We start from the raw sequence: 15,377 nt of genomic DNA on the forward strand, positions 1-15,377 counted from the left end.
CCCCCACTCTCTCTCTCTCCCCCCCCACTCTCTCTCTCTCTCCCCCCCACTCTCTCTCTCTTCCCCCCCCACTCTCTCTCTTCCCCCCCCACTCTCCCTCTCTCCCCCCCCACTCTCTCTCTCCCCCCCCCCACTCTCCCTCTCTCCTCTCCCCCCCCACTCTCTCTCTTCCCCCCTACCTCTCTCTCTCTCCTTCCCCCCCCACTCTCTCTCTTTCCCCCCCCCACTCTCCCTCTCTTCCCTCCCCACTCTCCCTCTCTCCCCCCCCACTCTTCCTCTATCCTCTCTCCCCCACACTCTCCCTCTCTCCCCCACTCTCCCTCTCTCACCCCCCCCACTCTCCCTCTCTCCCTCTCTCTCTCTTCCCCCCCCCACTCTGCCTCTCTCACTCTCCCCCCCCCCACTCTCTCTCCCACTCTCCCTCTCTCCCCCCCCTCTCTCCCTCTCTCTCTCCCCCCCCACTCTCTCTCTTCCCCCACCCCCACTCTCCCTCTCTCTCTCCCCCCCACACTCTCTCTCTTTCCCCCCCCACTCTCCTCTCTCTCTCCTCCCCCAACTCTCTCTCTTCCCCCCCCACTCTCTCTCTCTCCCCCCCCACTCTCTCTCTCTCCTCCCCACTCTCTCTCCCCCCCCTCTCGCTCTCTCCCCCCCCTCTCGCGCCCCCCCCTCTCGCTCCCACCCCCTCTCGCTCCCACCCCCCTCTCGCTCCCACCCCCCTCTCGCTCCCACCCCCCTCTCGCTCCCACCCCCCTCTCGCTCCCACCCCCCTCTCGCTCCCACCCCCCTCTCGCTCCCACCCCCCTCTCGCTCCCACCCCCTCTCGCTCCCACCCCCCTCTCGCTCCCACCCCCCTCTCGCTCCCACCCCCCTCTCGCTCCCACCCCCCTCTCGCTCCCACCCCCCTCTCGCTCCCACCCCCCTCTCGCTCCCACCCCCCTCTCGCTCCCACCCCCCTCTCGCTCCCAGACCCCTCTCGCTCCCACCCCCATCTCGCTCCCACCCCCCTCTCGCCCTTCAACCACCTCTCTCCCCTCCCCCTCTCTCCCCTCCCCCTCTCTCCCCTCCCCTCTCCCACCCCCTCCCCCCTCTCCCACCCCCCCTCTCCCATCCCCACGCCTCGCTCTGGTGGGAGAGTCACAGTGGGAGGGGGAATTCTGCTGACATGTCAAAGACTGTGGCGGATGCAGTGGGCTGAATCTTACCGTGTCCCGTTTTCTCTCTCTGCAGCCGTTATATAATCAGCCCTCAGACACCAAGCAATATCATGAGAACATTCAAATGTGAGTTTCAATCATTTCAAGTATTTTCTCTCTTATTGCAGGCCCGCAGTGTTTGTGATAATTCATCGTTTTGTTCTGAAGACACTTGTGCGGGGGTGTGGGGGGTGTGTCCCGTTTCGGGGGATAATTTGAATTATTTGAATAATTGTTGCCCGCGGGAGATGGAGAGAAAGGCAGGAAATGAAAACCTGCCTCACGGCGCTGGTGCTGTCGGGGAGTTGGCGGGCGATGACAGGGCGGGCGATGACGGGGCGGGCTCTGGACGTGTCCATCTGCACCTCACCGATGGGTCAACGCAATGTGGACATACCCCCTCACACTGATCCTTCGCCCTCACACTGACCCTTCGCCCTCACACTGACCCTTCACCCTCACACTGCCTCTCACACTGACCCTTCACCCGCACACTGACCCTTCACCCTCACACTGACCCTCGACCCTCACACTGACAGTTACATAGAAACATAGAAAATAGGTGCAGGAGTAGGCCATTCGGTCCTTCGAGCCTGCACCACCATTCAATAACATCATGGCTGATCATTCACCTCAGTACCCCGTTCCTGTTTTCTCTCTGTACCCCTTGATCCCTTTACCCATAAGGGCCATATCCAACTCTATGTTGAATATATCCAATGAACTGGCATCAACAACTCTCTGCTGAAGAGAATTCCACAGCTTAACAACTCTCTGAGTGAAGAAGTTTCTCCTCATCTCGGTCCTAAATGGCCTACCCCTTATCCTCAGACTGTGTCCCCTGGTTCTGGAGTTCCCCAACATCGAGAACATTCTTCCCGCATCTAACCTGTCCAGTCCCGTCAGAATTTTATATGTTTCTGTGAGATGTCCTCTCATCCTTCTAAACTCCAGTGAATACAGGCCCAGTCGATCCAGTCTCTCCTCATATGACAGTCCGGCCATCCCGGGAATCAGTCTGGTGAACCTTCGCTGCACTTCCTCAATAGCAAGAACGTCCTTCCTCAGATTACGAGACCAAAACTGAACACAATATTCCAGGTGAGGCCTCACCAAGGCCCTGTACAACTGCAGTAAGACCTCCCTGCTCCTATAATCAAATCCCCTAGCTATGAAGGCCAACATACCATTTGCCTTCTTCACCGCCTGCTGTACCTGCATGCCAACTTTCAATGACTGATGAACCATGACACCCAGGTCTCGTTGCACCTCCCCTTTTCCCAATCTGCCGCCATTCAGATAATATTCTGCCTTCGTGTTTTTGCCCCCAAAGTGGATAACCTCACATTTATCCACATTATACTGCATCTGCCATGTATTTGCCCACTCACCTAACCTGTCCAAGTCACCCTGCAGCCTCTTAGCATCCTCCTCACAGCTCACACCGCCAACCATGCTAAGTGTCATCTGCAAACTTGGAGATATTACACTCAATTCCTTCATCTAAAACATTGATGTATATTGTAAATAGCTGGGGTCCCAGCACTGAGCCCTGCGGCACCCCACTAGTCACTGCCTGTCATTCTGAAAGGGACCCGTTTATCCCGACTCTCTGCTTCCTGTCTGCCAACCAGTTCTCTATCCACGTCAGTACATTACCCCCAATACCATGTGCTTTAATTTTGCACACCAATCTCTTGTGTGGGACCTTGTCAAAAACCTTTTGAAAGTCCAAATACACCACATCCACTGGTTCTCCCTTGTCCACTCTACTAGTTACATCCTCAAAAAATTCTCCCAAGATTTGTCAAGCATGATTTCCCTTTCATAAATCCATGCTGACTAGGACTGATCCTGTCACTGCTTAACCATATGCTTTGCTGCTTGCCTCTAAGCTAATTTTGGATCCAACTTGCCATTTTGCCCTGGATCCCATGGGCTTTAACCTTCATGACCAGTCTACCATGTGGGATCTTATCAAAAGCTTTGCTAAAATCCATATACACTACATCGTACGCACTACCCTCATCGACCCTCCTGGTTACCCCCTCAAAAAATTCAATCAGGTTAGTCAAACACGATCTACCCTTAATAAATCTGTGCTGACTTTCCCAAATTAATCCTTGCCTTTCCAAATGTAGATTTATCCTGTTCTTCAGGAATTTTTGCAATAATTTTCCCACCACTGAGGTTAGGCTGCCAGGCCTGTAATTACTCGGCCTATCCCTTTCTCCCTTCTTAAACAAGGGTACTACATTAGCAGTCCTCCAATCCTCCGGCACCATGCCCAGATCCAAAGAGGACTGGAAAATGATGGTCAAGGCCTCTGCTATTTCCTCTTTTACTTCGCTCAACTGCCTGGCATGCATTTCATCCGGGCCTGGGGACTTATCCACTTTCAAAGCTGCTAAACCTCTTAATACTTCCTCTCTCACTATATTTATTTCATCCAAAGTTTCACATTCCTCCTCGATAGCAGTATCTGCATTGTCCCTTTCCTTTGTGAAAATAGACGTCATTATGTCTCAAAGCAATGTGACTGAGTACTGTAGACTTGAGTAAGTCTGACCTTAGTCTCTTTATTCTGACTCCAGAGTGTTGGTACAGCATGGGAGGCCTGCTTATATACAGTGCTCCCAAGGGATGCTGTTCCCTTGGGACTCCAACAGATGCACCCCCTGGTGGTGGTGGAATGCTAGTTATAAGGTGTTGCATACATAACAGACGTGTTCCTTATTTTGTACCATTATGTAAAGATCAGACGGCGTGATTTAACTGTGAATCTGATGGTGACCATTGCTCTGTATCTTTGCTTGCTGTGAAATAAAGCAGCTTAACGATGCGCTTGTGGTGTCACATCTCCGTGTGTTTGTTGAGGAATATCAGTGGGATCGATGTGAATATCGGGTTCAGGGCACGGGGGCCTTTCTGTTTCCATCGCCGGTTCAGGATATTGTTTATTGTGCGTGTAGCGATGGAGATGTGTCAGTGAGAAGCCCTGAGCCCGAGAGAGGTGACTGCAGGAGGGATCGACAGCAGACTGCAAATGTAAAAACATCCATAACTTGGTATGGTGACGCAGAAGAAGAATTTCTGCTGGAGAATAGTCTAGTGAATTCTGGCAGAAAGCATACTTAAGAAAGTGAAGGGTTGGGGTAGAGATCTGTGGCGGGCAAGGTACCCGAAGGGGGAGGACTGAGCGAAGACATGACTGGGTGACAGGAAGGACCGGGGATGGCAGAGAAGAGAAAAGGAGTTGCAAGTAATGGGCTTGGTCTGGAGCAGCAGATGAAATGCACGCACGAGTGGACATGTGATCAGGTGAGATATATAGCACCCTTCACCACCACCAAACGTCCCAAAGTGCTTCACAGCCAATGAAGTACTTTTGGAGTGTAGTCACGGTTGTAATGTGGGAAACGCGGCAGCCAACTTGCGCACAGCAAGCTCCCACACACAGCAATGTGATAATGACCAGATCATTTATTGCAGTGATATTGATTGAGGAATAAATATTGGCCAGGACACCGGGGATAACACCCCCTGTTCTTCTTCGAAATAGTGCCCTGGGATCTTTTTCATCCACCTGAGAAACTGAGGCTTCGTCTGTGCTAACGTTTCATCCGAAAGATGGCACCTCCGACAGTGCAGCACTCCCTCAGTACTGCCCCTCCGACAGTGCAGCACTCCCTCAGTACTGCCCCTCCGACAGTGCAGCACTCCCTCAGTACTGCCCCTCCGACAGTGCAGCACTCCCTCAGTACTGCCCCTCCGACAGTGCGGCACTCCCTCAGTACTGCCCCTCCGACAGTGCGGCACTCCCTCAGTACTGCCCCTCCGACAGTGCGGCACTCCCTCAGTACTGCCCCTCCGACAGTGCGGCACTCCCTCAGTACTGCCCCTCCGACAGTGCGGCTCTCCCTCAGTACTGCCCCTCCGACACTGCGGTGCTCCCTCAGTACTGCCCCTCCAACAGTGCGGCGCTCCCTCAGTACTGCCCCTCCGACAGTGCGGCGCTCCCTCAGTACTGCCCCTCCGACAGTGCGGCGCTCCCTCAGTACTGCCCCTCCGACAGTGCAGCACTCCCTCAGTACTGCCCCTCTGACAGTGCAGCACTCACTCAGTACTGCCCCTCCGAACTCCCTCAGTACTGCCCCTCCGACACTGCGGCACTCCCTCAGTACTGCCCCTCTGACAGTGCGGCGCTCCCTCAGTACTGCAGTGGAGTGCCAGCCTGGATTTTATGCTCAAGTCTCTGGAGTGGGACTTGAAGCAACAACCTCTGACTCCGAGGCGAGAGTGCTGCCCCCTGAGCCGCATAATTGTTTAAATTCAGACCAATGTTCAGAAAATATTACACTGTGCACCGAATCTTACCAAGTGTGACCCGTGGATTTATCAGTTCCCGTTTATTGGGAATAGGACCGTGACTTTCCAGCTGAATCCCCATTAGTCTCCCGCCGCTGCCAATATTCCATCGACACTGGCATTGGCTAACTGTGATTAAAGAGTCTGGCGATTCAGTGGTTTGATCAGCCACTATTGTCCTGATACCCAGTGGGCACAATCCGTGTGATTGAGGTTTTACCGCACCTTTTTCATAACTCACCCGGCTCCACATTCCTTCCTCAATTTCTCGCCAGGTATATTGCCTGAATGTGTTGCTAGGGAACCCAGAACAACTCTCAGACTGGTTTCTTGTTGTGATTCACTCAACTCACTGCATGTCCCCACAACCACTGAGCTGTGTCCAGCAGTGCCGTGTGTCCAGCAGTGCCGTGTGTCCAGCAGTGCCGTGTGTCCAGCAGTGCCGTGTGTCCAGCAGTGCCGTGTGCCCAATGTCAGTGTGAGATGTTGCAGCCACCTGCCTAACTGTATCAGCAGGGATTGTGAACTCGCAGGCCCCACACTGCCCCGTGGGCTCTGGGTCGCTCACTCCATCCTAATCCCAGTGTGGGATTGGCCTCTGAGAAAATAACTGTTTGTAGCGCCAACGAAGCGATCGCGGGGCACTAACGGGGTGATCGCGGGGCACTTAACGGGGTGATCGCGGGGCACTTAACGGGGTGATCGCGGGGCACCAACGAAGCGATCGCGGGGCACCAACGAAGCGATCGCGGGACACTAACGGGGCGATTGCGGGACACTAACGGGGTGATCGCGGGGCACTTAACGGGGTGATCGCGGGGCACCAACGAAGCGATCGCGGGGCACCAACGGGGCGATCGCGGGGCACTAACGGGGCGATCGCGGGGCACTTAACGGGGTGATCGCGGGGCACTTAACGGGGTGATCGCGGGGCACTAACGGGGCGATCGCGGGGCACTAACGGGGCGATCGTGGGGCACCAACGGGGCGATCGCGGGGCACTTAACGGGGTGATCGCGGGGCACTAACGGGGCGATCGCGGGGCACTTAACGGGGCGATCGCGGGGCACTAACGGGGCGATCGCGGGACACAAACGAAGCGATCGCGGGACACTAACGGGGCGATCGCGGGGCACTTAACGGGGCGATCGCGGGGCACTAACGGGGCGATCGCGGGACACTAACGGGGCGATCGCGGGGCACTAACGGGGCGATCGCGGGACACTAACGGGGCGATCGCGGGGCACTAACGGGGCGATCGCGGGGCACTAACGGGGCGATCGCGGGACACTAACGGGGCGATCGCAGGGCACTAACGGGGCGATCGCGGGACACTAACGGGGCGATCGCGGGATACTAACGGGGCGATCGCGGGGCACTAACGGGGCGATCGCGGGACACTAACGGGGCAATCGCGGGGCACTAACGGGGCAATCGCGGGGCACTAACGGGGCGATCGCGGGACACTAACGGGGCGATCGCGGGGCACTAACGGGGCGATCGCGGGGCACTAACGGGGCGATCGCGGGGCACTAACGGGGCGATCGCGGGGCACTTAACGGGGCGATCGCGGGGCACTAACGGGGCGATCGCGGGGCACTTAACGGGGCGATCGCGGGGCACTAACGGGGCGATCGCGGGACACTAACGGGGCGATCGCGGGACACAAACGAAGCGATCGCGGGACACTAACGGGGCGATCACGGGACACTAACGGGGCGATCGCGGGACACTAACGGGGCGATCGCGGGACACTAACGGGGCGATCGCGGGACACTAACGGGGCAATCGTGGGACACTAACGGGGCGATCGCGGGACATTAACGGGGCGATCGCGGGGCACTAACGGGGCGATCGCGGGACACTAACAGTACATGACATTCAGCACTTCAGTCATCGCGGACATGCTGCGTCACACTGATGCCTCACAACGTGTCTCCCCTTCAGTTAAAGACCACTGCGAACTCTGCATCCTCTATAGTGACAAACACTGCACTACCAGGGGGGGTGTGGGCCTGTTGATGGCCTGGCAACACCGGCTTCTCGCACCGAGACAGTGTCCCACATCGGCCTCGCAGGAGTCCCGCGGGACAATTTCCCCCGAGTGGGCGATACGTGCATCCTGCCGGTGCACGGCACAAACCGCTTTTTGCCGGTGACGCCCCGGGGGAGGGAGGCTATGGCTGCCACAGCGGGCGCAGGCCGGAGGGGCTTTCTGAGAGGGGCAATGTCAGCCGCAACATTTCTTCTTTAGGTAAGTTTCCAATGCTGAAATATTTGGAGGGCTGTTGTGCAATTTCCCTTCAGAAAGCCTGAGAGATATTGTTGGTAATCTCAGGAAAGACTTTGGCTAAAAGTCTCTAAATGGTAAAGCTAAATGAGAACGGGTTTTACTGGGTGAAATTCAACAACAAAGATCAGTTTGAATATCCAGACGCGAGGGATGGGGAAATGATGCTGATAACCTCACATTTCTGTTTTGTGATCTTTCAGAAACCAAGTAATGAGGAAGAAGTTGGTTTTGTATTTCAAGCGAAGAAATCATGCTCGGAAGCAATGGGTGAGCCAGCTTCTCAGTTCTCCATTTCTGTTTTATTTCGGTTTTATCCAAACCTTGATGCTTGTGACGTGTCTCAGCCCCGAAATAACGCCAGTATTTCTGCTCTTTCTGTGTCAGTTCTCTAGAAGCTAATTTCAGTGCAGTTGGTTAGAGTTATAGAATAACGCAGACCCATAGCGGCTCTCTGATACAGCGATTCCCAGACCCACTAGAACCACAGAGGGGGAGGCGGGGGGCGGGAGGGGTTAGCAGGTGGGGGGGGGGGAGGTAACGGTTGGGTAGGGGGATGTCGGGGGTGGGTAACGGTTGGGTTGGGGGTAACAGTTAGGGGGTAATGGTTGGGTAGGGGGTAACGGTTGGGTAGGGGGGTGTCGGGGGTGGGTAACGGTTGGGTTGGGGAGTAACGGTTGGGTGGGGGTAACGGTTGGGTTGGGGGGTAACGGTTGGATTGGGGTAACGGTTGGGTAGGGGGGTGTCGGGGGTGGGTAACAGTTGGGTTGGGGGGTAAAGGTTGGGTTGGGGGGTAACGGTTGGGTTGGAGGGTAACGGTTGGGTTGGAGAGTAACGGTTGGGTTGGGGGGTAATGGTTGGATTGGGGTAACGGTTGGGTTGGGGGTAATGGTTGGGTTGGGGGGTAACGGTTGGGTTGGGGGGTAACGGTTGGGTTGGGGGGTAACGGTTGGGTTGGGGGGTAACGGTTGGGTTGGAGGGTAACGGTTGGGTTGGGGGGAAACGGTTGGGTTGGGGGGTAATGGTTGGATTGGGGGTAACGGTTGGGTTGGGGGGTAACGGTTGGGGGTAATGGTTGGATTGGGGTAACGGTTGGGTTGGGGGGTAATGGTTGGGTTGGGGGGTAACGGTTGGGTTGGGGGGTAACGGTTGGGTTGGGGGGTAATGGTTGGGTTGGGGGGTAACGGTTGGGTTGGGGGGTAACGGTTGGGTTGGGGGGAAACGGTTGGGTTGGGGGGTAATGGTTGGGTTGGGGGGAAACGGTTGGGTTGGAGGGTAACGGTTGGGTTGGGGGGAAACGGTTGGGTTGGGGGGTAACGGTTGGGTTGGGGGGAAACGGTTGGGTTGGGGGGAAACGGTTGGGTTGGAGGGAAACGGTTGGGTTGGGGGGAAACGGTTGGGTTGGAGGGTAACGGTTGGGTTGGGGGGAAACGGTTGGGTTGGGGGGAAACGGTTGGGTTGGGGGGAATGGTTGGGTTGGGGGGAAACGGTTGGGTTGGGGTAACGGTTGGGTTGGGGGGTAATGGTTGGATTGGGGGGTAACGGTTGGGTTGGGGGGTAACGGTTGGGTTGGGGGGTAACGGTTGGGTTGGGGGGAAACGGTTGGGTTGGGGTAACGGTTGGGTTGGGGGGTAATGGTTGGGTTGGGGTAACGGTTGGGTTGGGGGGTAATGGTTGGATTGGGGTAACGGTTGGGTTGGGGGGTAACGGTTGGGTTGGGGGGTAACGGTTGGATTGGGGGGTAACGGTTGGGTTGGGGGGTAACGGTTGGGTTAGGGGGTAACGGTTGGGTTGGGGGGTAACGGTTGGATTGGGGGGTAACGGTTGGGTTAGGGGGTAACGGTTGGGTTGGGGGGTAACGGTTGGGTTAGGGGGTAACGGTTGGGTTGGGGGGTAACGGTTGGGTTGGGGGGTAACGATTGGGTTGGGGGGTAACGGTTGGGTTGGAGGGTAACGGTTGGGTTGGGGGGTAACGGTTGGGTTGGGGGGAAACGGTTGGGTTGGGGGGTAACGATTGGGTTGGGGGGTAACGGTTGGGTTGGGGGGTAACGGTTGGGTTGGGGGGTAACGGTTGGGTTGGGGGGTAACAGTTGGGTTGGGGGGTAACGGTTGGGTTGGGGGGTAACGGTTGGGTTGGGGGGTAACGGTTGGGTTGGGGGGTAACGGTTGGGTTGGGGGGTAACGGTTGGGTTGGAGGGTAACGGTTGGGTTAGGGGGTAACGGTTGGGTTGGGGGGTAACGGTTGGGTTAGGGGGTAACGGTTGGGTTGGGGGGAAACGGTTGGGTTGGAGGGTAACGGTTGGGTTGGGGGGTAACGGTTGGGTTAGGGGGTAACGGTTGGGTTGGGGGGTAACGGTTGGGTTGGAGGGTAACGGTTGGGTTGGGGGGTAACGGTTGGATTAGGGTAACGGTTGGGTTGGGGGGTAACGGTTGGGTTGGGGGGTAACGGTTGGGTTGGGGGGTAACGGTTGGGTTGGGGGGTAACGGTTGGGTTGGGGGGTAACGGTTGGGTTGGGGGGTAACGGTTGGGTTGGGGGGTAACGGTTGGATTAGGGTAACGGTTGGGTTGGGGGGTAACGGTTGGGTTGGGGGGTAACGGTTGGGTTGGGGGGTAACGGTTGGGTTGGGGGGTAACGGTTGGATTAGGGTAACGGTTGGGTTGGGGGGTAACGGTTGGATTAGGGTAACGGTTGGGTTGGGGGGTAACGGTTGGGTTGGGGGGTAACAGTTGGGTTGGGGGGTAACGGTTGGGTTGGGGGGTAACGGTTGGGTTGGGGGGTAACGGTTGGGTTGGGGGGTAACGGTTGGGTTGGGGGGTAACGGTTAGGTTGTGGGGGGGGTTTGGGCTCATTGTGCTCAGGGTCAGGACACAGCTCCCGGTGAGGGGGGAGGGGGGGAGATGGGAGACAGGAGAGGGGGGGGGGCCTTTCACTGGTCCCAGAGGGAGCCCCTGATTCTGTGAAGGGCCTTTGCAATCTGTGGTAATGTGATGGCCACTACTCCACATGGCCCTGAGCTTTGAGCGAGATTGTGGGATCAGAGAGAAGCTTAGATTTAAATTGTGCCCTTTCTATTTATGGGCGGTAATCTTTCCCACATGTTGTGAGTAAAATATAAATTGCATTGAGGCACCTCCAGAATCAGGGCAGTGAGGCTGTGACTGTTCGCTGACACAGGGCGCAGGGAGAGAGCTGCCGAGATTTCTGGGACACTAAATAGCCGCAGGCTGGGGGCAGCGAGACTCCGGGCCTGCAGGGCTGTGTGTCTGACCCAGGAACAGCCCATCACATACCGTCCCACTCGGGTCCTGGCTTGTGTTTCCAAGCGGAATTGGCCCTTAAAGTGAAGAAGTACAGGATCACTCTGCTCAACGTACAGGATCACTCTGCTGACTTGGGCGCAGGAACCGCAAACCAACATTTGTAGACTTTGTCATTGTGCCACTCAAAGTGCAACTTCCTTTGTGGATCAGCAGGGAACAGGAGAGATCGGGGGGGGAGAGGAGAGATCGGGGGGGGGCAAGAGAGATCGGTGGGGGAGAGGAGAGATCGGGGGGGGGGGCAGGAGAGATCGGGGTGGGGCAAGAGAGATCGGGCGGGGCAAGAGAGATCGGGGGGAGAGGAGAGATCGGGGGGAGAGGAGATATCCGGGGTGAGCAGAGATTGGGGGGAGAGGAGAGATCGGGGGGAGAAAAGAGATCGGGGGGAGAGGAGAGATCGGTGGGGGCAGGGGAGATCGGGGGGAGAGAAGAGATCGGGGGGAGAGGAGAGATCCGGGGGCAGCAGAGATTGGGGGGAGAGGAGAGATCGGGGGGGGCAGGAGAGATCGGGGGAGAGGAGAGATCGGGGGGAGAGGAGAGATCGGTGGAGGCAGGGGAGATTGGGGGGAGAGGAGAGATCGGGGGGAGAGGAGAGATCGGGGGGCAGGAGAGATCGGGGGAGAGGAGAGATCGGGGGAGAGGAGAGATCGGGGGAGAGGAGAGATCGGGGGGAGAGAAGAGATCGGGGGGAAGAAGAGATCGGGGGGAAGGAGAGATCGGGGGAGAGGAGAGATCGGGGGAGGGGAAGAGATCGGGGGGAGGAGGAGAGATCGGGGGGGAGAGGAGAGATCGGGGGGAGGAGGAGAGATCGGGGGGAGAGGAGAGATCGGGGGGGGAGAGGAGAGATCGGGGGAGGGGGAGAGATCGGGGTGGAGAGGAGAGATCGGGGGGGGAGAGGGGAGAGGAGAGATCGGGGGGAGAGGAGAGATCGGGGGGAGTAGGGGGAGAGATCGGGGGGAAGAGGAGAGATCGGGGGGGAGAGGAGAGATCGGGGGGCAGAAGAGAGATCGGGGGAGGGGAGGAGATCAGGGGGAGGAGGAGAGATCGGGGGGAGAGGAGAGATCGGGGGAGGAGGAGAGATCGTGGGGGAGAGGAGAGATCGGGGGGCAGAAGAGAGATCGGGGAGGGGGAGAGATCGGGGGGGGGAGGGGGAGAGATCGGGGGGAGAGGAGAGATCGGGGGGGAGAGGAGAGATCGGGGGAGGGGGAGAGATCGGGGGGAGAGGAGAGATCGGGGGGGGAGAGGAGAGATCAGGGGAGGGAGAGAGATCGGGGGAGGGGGAGAGATCGGGGGAGGGGGAGAGATCGGGGGGAGAGAAGAGATCGGGGGAGGGGGGAGAGATCGGGGGGGAGGGGGAGAGATCGGGGGGGGGAGAGGAGAGATCGGGGGAGGGGGAGAGATCGGGGGGGAGGGGGAGAGATCGGGGGGGAGAGGAGAGATCGGGGGGGAGAGGAGAGATCGGGGGGAGGAGGAGAGATCGGGGGAGGGGAGAGATCGGGGGAGGGGGAGAGATCGGGGGAGGAGGAGAGATCGGGGGAGGAGGAGAGATCGGGGGGGAGAGGAGAGATCGGGGGGAGGGGAGAGATCGGGGGGAGAGGAGAGATCAGGGGGAGAGGAGAGATCGGGGGGGAGAGGAGAGATCGAGGGGAGGGGAAGAGGATCGGGGGAGAGGAGAGATCGGGGGAGAGGAGAGATCGGGGGGGAGGAGAGATTGGGGGGAGGGGAAGAGATCGGGGGAGAGGAGAGATCGGGGGAGGGGGAGAGATCGGGGGGAGAGGAGAGATCGGGGGAGAGGAGAGATCGGGGGGAGGAGGAGAGATCGGGGGGGAGAGGAGAGATCGGGGGAGGGGGAGAGATCGGGGGGGAGAGGAGAGATCGGGGGAGGGGGAGAGATCGGGGGAGGGGAGAGATCGGGGGAGGGGGAGAGATCGGGGGGAGGAGGAGAGATCGTGGGGGAGAGGAGAGATCGGGGGGGAGAGGCGAGATCGGGGGAGAGGAGAGATCGGGGGGAGAGGAGAGATCGGGGGAGGGGAGAGATCGGGGGGAGGAGGAGAGATCGTGGGGGAGAGGCGAGATCGGGGGAGAGGAGAGATCGGGGGGAGGAGAGATCGGGGGGAGGGGGAGAGATCGGGGGAGGGGGAGAGATCGGGGGGGGGGGAGGAGAGATCGGGAGGGAGAGGAGAGATCGAGTTGAGAGGAGAGATCGGGGGAGAGAGGAGAGATCGGGGGGGAGAGGAGAGATCGGGGGAGGGGGAAGAGATCGGGGGGAGAGGAGAGATCGGGGGGGAGAGGGGAGAGGAGAGATCGGGGGGAGAGGAGAGATCGGGGGGGAGAGGAGAGATCGAGGGGGAGAGGAGAGATCGGGGGGAGAGGAGAGATCGAGGGGGAGAGGAGAGATCGGGGGGGAGGAGAGATCGGGGGGGGAGAGGAGAGATCGAGGGGAGAGGAGAGATCGGGGGGGAGGAGAGATCGGGGGGAGGAGAGATCGGGGGGGAGAGGAGAGATCGGGGGGAGAGGAGAGGAGAGATCGGGGGAGAGGAGAGATCGGGGGAGAGGAGAGATCGGGGGAGGAGGAGAGATCGGGGGAGGAGGAGAGATCGGGGGAGGAGAGATCGGGGGGAGAGGAGAGATCGGGGGGGGAGGAGAGATCGGGGGGGAGAGGAGAGATCGGGGGGGAGGAGAGATCGGGGGGAGAGGAGAGATCGGGGGAGGAGGAGAGATCGGGGGGAGAGGAGAGATCGGGGGGGAGAGGAGAGATCGGGGGAGAGGAGAGATCGGGGGGGGAGGAGAGATCGGGGGGAGAGGAGAGATCGGGGGGGAGAGGAGAGATCCGGGGGGAGAGGAGAGATCCGGGGGGAGGGGGAGAGATCGGGGGAGGAGGAGAGATCGGGGGGGAGAGGAGAGATCCGGGGAGGGGAGAGATCGGGGGGAGAGGAGAGATCGGGGGAGGAGGAGAGATCGGGGGAGGAGGAGAGATCGGGGATCGGGGGGGAGAGGAGAGATCCGGGGGAGATCGGGGGAGGAGGAGAGATCGGGGATCGGGGGGGAGAGGAGAGATCCGGGGAGAGGAGAGATCCGGGGGGAGGGGGAGAGATCGGGGGAGGAGGAGAGATCGGGGGGGAGAGGAGAGATCCGGGGGGAGGGGGAGAGATCGGGGGAGAGGAGAGATCGGGGGGGAGAGGAGAGATCGGGGGAGGAGGAGAGATCGGGGGGAGAGGAGAGATCGGGGGAGGGGGAGAGATCGGGGGGAGGGGGAGAGATCGGGGGAGGGGGAGAGATCGGGGGGAGGAGGAGAGATCGGGGGGGGAGGGATAGATCGGGGGGGAGAGGAGAGATCGGGGGGAGTAGGGGGAGAGATCGGGGGGAGTAGGGGAGAGATCGGGGGGAGTAGGGGGAGAGATCGGGGGGAGTAGGGGAGAGATCGGGGGGAGGGAGAGATCGGGGGGGGAGAGGAGAGGATCGGGGGGGGAGAGGAGAGATCGGGGGGAGGAGGAGAGATCGGGGGGGAGAGGAGAGATCGGGGGGGGGGAGAGGAGAGATCGGGGGGAGGGGGAGAGATCGGGGGGAGGGGAGAGATCGGGGGGGGAGGAGGAGAGATCGGGGGGAGAGGAGAGATCGGGGGGAGAGAGGAGAGATCGGGGGGAGGGAGAGATCGGGGGGGGGGAGGGGAGAGATCGGGGGAGGGGGAGAGATCGGGGGGAGGGGAGAGATCGGGGGGAGTAGGGGGAGAGATCGGGGGAGGAGGAGAGATCGGGGGGGAGGAGAGATCGGGGGGAGAGGAGAGATCGGGGGGCAGAAGAGAGATCGGGGGAGGGGGAGAGTCGGGGGGGGAGGGGAGAGACGGGGGAGCGGAGAGATCGGGGGGGAGGGAGAGGAGAGATCGGGGGGGGAGGGGGAGAGATCAGGAGAGATCGGGGGGGGAGAGGAGAGATCGGGGGAGGGGGAGAGATCGGGGGGGAGAGGAGAGATCGGGGGGGGGAGAGGAGAGATCAGGGGAGGGAGAGAGATCGGGGGAGGAGGAGAGATCGGGGGGGGAGGGGGAGAGATCGGGGGGAGAGGAGAGATTGGGGGAGGGGGAGAGATCGGGGGGGAGGGGGAGAGATCGGGGGGGGGAGAGGAGAGATCGGGGGAGGGGGAGAGATCGGGGGGGAGGGGGAGAGATCGGGGGGGAGAGGAGAGATCGGGGGGAGGAGGAGAGATCGGGGGA

General features: G+C 59.6%; 1 protein-coding gene across 1 annotated transcript in view; it reads left to right on the top strand.

Annotated features, from left to right (window-relative positions):
- Nucleotides 1-1,227: 1,227 nt before the first annotated feature.
- The window catches only part of LOC139242075 (nuclear receptor corepressor 2-like), a gene marked incomplete at both ends in the record, with an annotated part of 91,439 nt that continues 77,289 nt past the window's right edge, over nucleotides 1,228-15,377 (top strand). The window contains 2 exons of the mRNA XM_070870224.1: nucleotides 1,228-1,280; nucleotides 8,055-8,121. Coding sequence (XP_070726325.1) covers nucleotides 1,228-1,280; nucleotides 8,055-8,121 — 120 coding nt within the window. The remainder of the gene's footprint in view (nucleotides 1,281-8,054; nucleotides 8,122-15,377) is intronic.

This window comes from Pristiophorus japonicus, unplaced genomic scaffold (assembly GCF_044704955.1).
Source record: "Pristiophorus japonicus isolate sPriJap1 unplaced genomic scaffold, sPriJap1.hap1 HAP1_SCAFFOLD_1195, whole genome shotgun sequence".
Taxonomy (NCBI): Eukaryota; Metazoa; Chordata; class Chondrichthyes; family Pristiophoridae; genus Pristiophorus; species Pristiophorus japonicus.